A 6,000-nucleotide genomic window follows, 5' to 3' on the forward strand; every position below is an offset into this window, starting at 1 on the left:
CCAAAAGAAAACGAAGGGTCCGTGTGGTAAGGTGGAAAAAACTCGTAAACAAAGCGAGACCATAAGCCGCACACCTAAGCAATTGGTGCCATTGAAAGCAGAAGCCAGTTACGCTGCAATTCCGAAACGTGAAGAATCGAAATTGGTTGAATTCGCTATAAGGAAAGGTGCCGAAGAATTTCGAAATACATCGACACAAATTAAGGAACGAAAATCACTATGGAGCAAGTAACGAAGGCTAGAAGAGTATCAAGATCAAATATCACAAAAACTTGTAACAAAATTGAAACTGAATTAAAGAAAGATGAACCAAACCGATTTCAAATTTTGGCTTTACGAGAAGACTTAATCAGATTTGTAGATACAATTGCAGCTCAAGATCAAAAAATATTAGACAGCCTGTTTAACAGTAATGCGACCGAAGAGGAACAAGACAGAGAAGCAGAGGAGTGTGAAGCTTACCGCAGTCGTGTTACTTTCATTTTAGTCATGGTTGGAGAATACACAAAGGCAATGACCGATGATCATTCAGAACATCGTTCAGTATATACCACCGTTCGTGAAAGTGCAGAAAAACCAAAACGAACGTACAAACTACCAAAAATTGAAATAAAGAAGTTCAACGGTGAAATATTGGAGTGGCTGAGTTTTTGGTCTCAATTTGAAAAAATCCATCAAGACAAAGATCTACACGATTCAGACAAATTCCAATACTTAGCACAGGCGATGGTTGAAGGTTCACGAGCAAAAGAATTAGTCGACAGCTATCCTCAGACGTCTGACAATTATCCAAAGGTAATAGCAGCTTTAACAGACCGTTTTGGAAAACCAAAAATCCTTAAACAGGTGTATGTACGAGAACTCATTAAGATGATTGCCAACAACATCCGTAACAAGGATAGAGTGGGATTGTCAAAATTATTCGACAGTTTAGAGTCACATCTTCGAGCATTGGAATCGTTAGGAGTTACTGGTGAACAAACTTCAGAATTCTTATTTCCTATGGTCGAATCGATATTACCAGAAGACATTCTCATTGCATGGCAAAGAAGTCCAAATTTCGGCAGAAGTACTTTGGATCCACCAAAATCAGAATTGGATTTCCTGATGCAATTTCTCCAACAAGAAGTCGAAAGCGAAGAGCAAAGAAGTCTTGCCCGAACAGGATTTTCACCAATATACCAAAAACAAGAAGATAACCGATCGGTCAAGAAAGTTCAATCCAAAGTGGCAACGGCAGCAAATTTGTTTATTGGTGAAAATGCAGTGAAGTGCATTTTCTGTGATAAACCCCATCTCTCGCAGGAATGTATGAAGGCAATGGCAATGTCGTTAAAGGAAAAGAAAGAGCTTCTTGGACAGAAGAAGGCTTGTTACAAATGCCTGAAGATTCATCGCGGTTTTGGTTGTAAGACGTTTGTTAAGTGTTCAGGCTGTTTCAAACCACATTTTCACTTGCTGTGTCCTGATTCACCAAAAAACAGGAGTAACGAACAAACTCCGTCAACATCGAACAACTGCAATGCTGTTGTGGAAAGTTCAAAATTCTCCAAGGACAAACAAGTTCTGCTCAAAACAATTATGGTAAGGATAAAATCAAAGAATGGTTACCTCAAGCTTCGGTTATTATTCGATGATGGTAGTCAGCAGAGCTACATCAAGACTTCAATTGCCATCATTGCAAATTGTGCGGAGAAAGGAAGTTATTTCGAAAGAAATACTTTGTTTGGTGGTATCAAAACTGGCATTGAAGAAAGAAGGATTTACCAAGTAAAAATGGAATCACTAAGCGGTAATGTCAAGCATACAATGGAAATTCCAGACAAACAGAAAATAACTGGGGAAATACCAAAATTACCTCCTGGTCCATGGATGGATGAATTGAAGTTAAAAGGCATTTTCATCAACGATATGGAATCATCTGGAGAAGATATCGACGTGTTAATTGGAGCAGATTTAGCTACACATTTGATTCTTGATGAAAGCATAACTCTTCAATGTGGCTTAAGAGCCGTCAAAACGGTATTTGGCTGGACTATAATGGGACCAATACAAGCACAAACAAGTTTGGTCATCTCACATTCGCTTACTTTAGTTTCGAATCAGATTAATGAAATGAGTATCCAAGGCTTATGGGATTTGGAGCTTATGGGGATTCGCGATCCGGCTATGTTAAAAACTCAAGAAGAAAAGAATGCAGAAGTCCAAATGTTTTTCAACGAAACTTTACATCGTAATAAGGACGGCAGATATATAATCGCTCTTCCTTGGGTAGATGGCCATCAACAGATTCCTAACAATTTCGAAATAGCACGAAAACGACTGATCAATAGCACAAGAAAACTGAACAAAGACAGCAAGTTCGAGGACTACGATAAAATCTTTAAGCAATGGCAAGATGAAGGAATCATTGAAGAAGTAAAAATTTCAGGAGAGCTCGCGTCAGCAGTTGGACATTTCATACCACATCATGCCGTTTTCAAACCAGAAAGCAAGACAACTCCGGTTCGTCCAGTATTTGACGCATCATGCAAAACAAATCGATTCCCATCATTAAACGAATGTCTCATGAAAGGCCCAAACTTGATCGAAATGATTCCTAAGGCAGTGTTCAATTTTCGACAAGGGAAAATTGGAGTAATCTCGGATATAAGGAAGGCATTTTTAATGATTGAAATACAAGAAACTGATCAGAAGTATTTGATGTTCTTGTGGTGGGAGGATGAGTCATGCACCAATTTAAAGGCATTTGTACATAAACGAGTGGTTTTTGGAATCAACTGCAGTCCATTTATTTTGGCTGCCGTTTTAAATCATCATCTGGACAACGTGAACACAACGGATAAGCAAATGGCTCAGAAACTGAAAAAATCGCTTTACGTTGACAACAGTGTAACGTCTGTAAACTCATGGAAAGAATACGAAAAGTTCAAGGCTGATTGCACTCGGATTTTGGCTGATGCGAAAATGGAATTACGCCAGTGGGAACACACTGAAATCGATAATGGTGATACCGAACTATGCTCGTCAGTACTTGGTTTAAAGTGGAACAGAAAAGAAGATACTTTGTCATGCTCTTCATTACCATCAATCCCAGACAAATTAACGAAACGAACACTTCTTGCAGCAATTAACAAAGTCTTCGATCCATTGGGTTTTCTATCACCTGCAATGGTATCACCTAAATTGGTTTTACAATCAACTTGGGATAAAGGAATCGATTGGGACGAAGAACTTCCGAAGGAAATGTTCATACAATATCAAAAGTGGTGCAAGGAACTCAATTATCTTCAAGAAATAAAAATTCCGCGACACATGTATGGGGCACAGTACTGTAAGCAGACGTCAGAGGTTCAACTACACATTTTTAACGATGCTAGTCAACTAGCCTACGCAACTGCAATTTTCGTTAGAATTCAGACAAATGACGAAGTCAACGTACAATTGGTTCAGGCTAAGGCAAGGATAACTCCCATTCAAAAGATGACAATGACGAGACTAGAGTTAATGGGATGTTTGATTGGCGTTCGTCTGGCAAAACCAATCTTAGAATCATTTGAAACGACAGTAACACGATTTTATTGGTCAGATTCAACCACAGCATTAGCTTGGATAAAACGTAATGATGAATGGGGAACTTTTGTTGGAAACAGAGTCAAAGAAATCATCAATGAAACTGAAGTATGCAATTGGTTTCATGTACCTGGTAAAGACAATCCTGCGGATCTACCATCTCGAGGTTGTTCGCCGAAAGAATTGTTAAAATCCCGATGGTGGGAGGGACCAGATTGGTTGCGTCTTCATCAACAGCAATGGCCGAATGTCGAGTTCACAGTAGACGAAGAAAAGGTAAATGCAGAGAAGAAAAAGAGTTCTGTTAAAAATCCCGTTTCAAGCATGAGTATTCAGATCACTGGCGATCCGTGGTATGCAAAACGACAATCGTATATTCAAAATTTACGAATATTGGCTTGGATCCAGCGTTTCAAAGAAAATTGTCTGGCTAAGAAGAAAAATAAACCACGTCGATCTGGTACTTTATCAATGAAAGAAGTGTTCAACAGCGAATTGTTAATGATTGGTCTGATTCAACGAGAGACTTTTCCTAAGGATTCAAACTTCATTGATGGGCTGCGTGTTGATAAGAATAAGGAGAACAACTTATACTTCGTTTTGACGAAGATAATGAACCGACAAGATACTGGACGTTTCAAACAACCATTGTTGTTGCCACACTCACATCCAGTAGTAGACAAAATTATCGAAGAAGAACACAAACGGTATGGACACGCTGGGGTTCAGTTCTTGGTAGCAAAATTGAGAGAAAAATTCTGGATAGTTAAAACCAGGTTGGCTGTAAAACGAATTACTAGTAAGTGCGTCGTCTGCAAACGATTTAATCAGCAACCTGCTACAGTGCCAATATCTCCATTACCGGAGAATCGTGTGAAAGACGCAAAAGCATTTGAAGTATCTGGTATCGATTTGGCGGGGCCGTTGTTCTTAAAAAACGGATCTAAAGTATGGATCGTAATTTTCACATGTGGAGTCTACAGAGCAGCTCACATGGAGACTGTCGACAGCATCAATACCGAGGAATTCATATTGGCAGTGTCTCGATTTATATCCAGAAGAGGACGAGTGGCTGTCATTTATACAGACAACGGCACAAATTTCGTAAAAGCAGCAAGATTATTTGGCAAACTGGACTGGAACAAAATTCAAGCCACATTTCATGTTCATCGAATACAATGGATATTTATTCCTCCAGCGTCTCCTTGGTGGGGAGGATTCTGGGAAAGGTTAATTCGATCGCTGAAGGAATATTTACGAAAAATTCTGGGTCAAAGCAAACTTAACAAAGTACAACTCGATACAACCTTGGCATTTGTAGAATCGCTACTGAACAACCGACCCTTAACATATGTGAGTGAAGACCAAGATGACTTGACACCACTCACACCAGCTGCGTTCATCCAAGATATCAGTCAGACTGAGTTTCCGGAATTCAAGGTGTTAAAAGATCATGAGTTCCGACAAAAGTACAAGGACCTGGTTACACTAAAGGAGGAGTTACGATCACGTTTTCGTTCGGAATATTTAGGACAACTGGTTCAAAGATCGAAACCAGTGGATAACATTCAATTGGATGTCGGTGACATGGTTTTCGTGGTAGATGATAAAAGGAAGAGATTAGAGTGGAGCCTGGCTAAAATACTTGAAGTATTTCCTGGAAAGGACCAAAACTCACGAGTGGCACGTATACAAACAGCTAACGGAGAACTTACACGGTCATTTCAACGATTGGTACCATTAGAAGTAAAATCAAGCGAGACCCAATTTTTCGATAAGCCAGAGGCTATAAAAAGAGCTAAACTGCAGAAACAGGACACGTCGAGGCCAATAAAATTCAAAAAATCGGCTATCATCAGGGATGAAAAGGAAATTATCACGAAATCAGGCAGAAAGGTCAAAGTACCTCTACGGTTTCGTTTCAATTAAATTTTGGACTTCGTCTAAGTAGCCATAAGATCTTTTGGAATGAATAATCAAAATTTTTTGTCAGTTTCAAAATAACACTTTACGATGGCGGACGCAAAAACCCCACCTTGGGCGAAACGTTTGGAAAGGAAAATCGATCAATTGATTAACCATCAAGGACAAGAGGAAAAATGTTACTACCATACGAAATACGGTGCTGCTGCGCAAAGGAAATGTGATCCACCGTGTCGTTTTGCAACAAAATTAATGGAAAACGAGAAACAAGTCGAAACGGTTATGTCACTTTCACCAGTTGTGGAATCAATCCTTTCTTATATGAAGCCAGTAAAGTGCATCTCACCTATACGAACAAATGGAATGGTACGGCAGTTGGAGGAAGATATTGTACCAATGAAACGAAACAAGAAGAAGAAAAACTGAAATGGTGGGAGAATGTAATAATCACTGTGAATTTCACTTTTACTTTTGTTCTGATCTAAGAAACTTTGATTTTTTCAA

General features: G+C 39.2%; 1 protein-coding gene across 1 annotated transcript; it reads left to right on the forward strand.

Moving 5' to 3' along the window:
* The first annotated feature begins 219 nt into the window (after positions 1-219).
* LOC119075084 lies at positions 220-5,502 on the forward strand. Its single transcript, XM_037181475.1, has one exon. The coding sequence runs from the start codon at positions 220-222 to the stop codon at positions 5,500-5,502; it is 5,283 nt and encodes a 1,760-aa protein (XP_037037370.1).
* Positions 5,503-6,000: the final 498 nt, after the last annotated feature.

This window comes from Bradysia coprophila, unplaced genomic scaffold (assembly GCF_014529535.1).
Source record: "Bradysia coprophila strain Holo2 unplaced genomic scaffold, BU_Bcop_v1 contig_176, whole genome shotgun sequence".
Classification (NCBI taxonomy): domain Eukaryota; kingdom Metazoa; phylum Arthropoda; class Insecta; order Diptera; family Sciaridae; genus Bradysia; species Bradysia coprophila.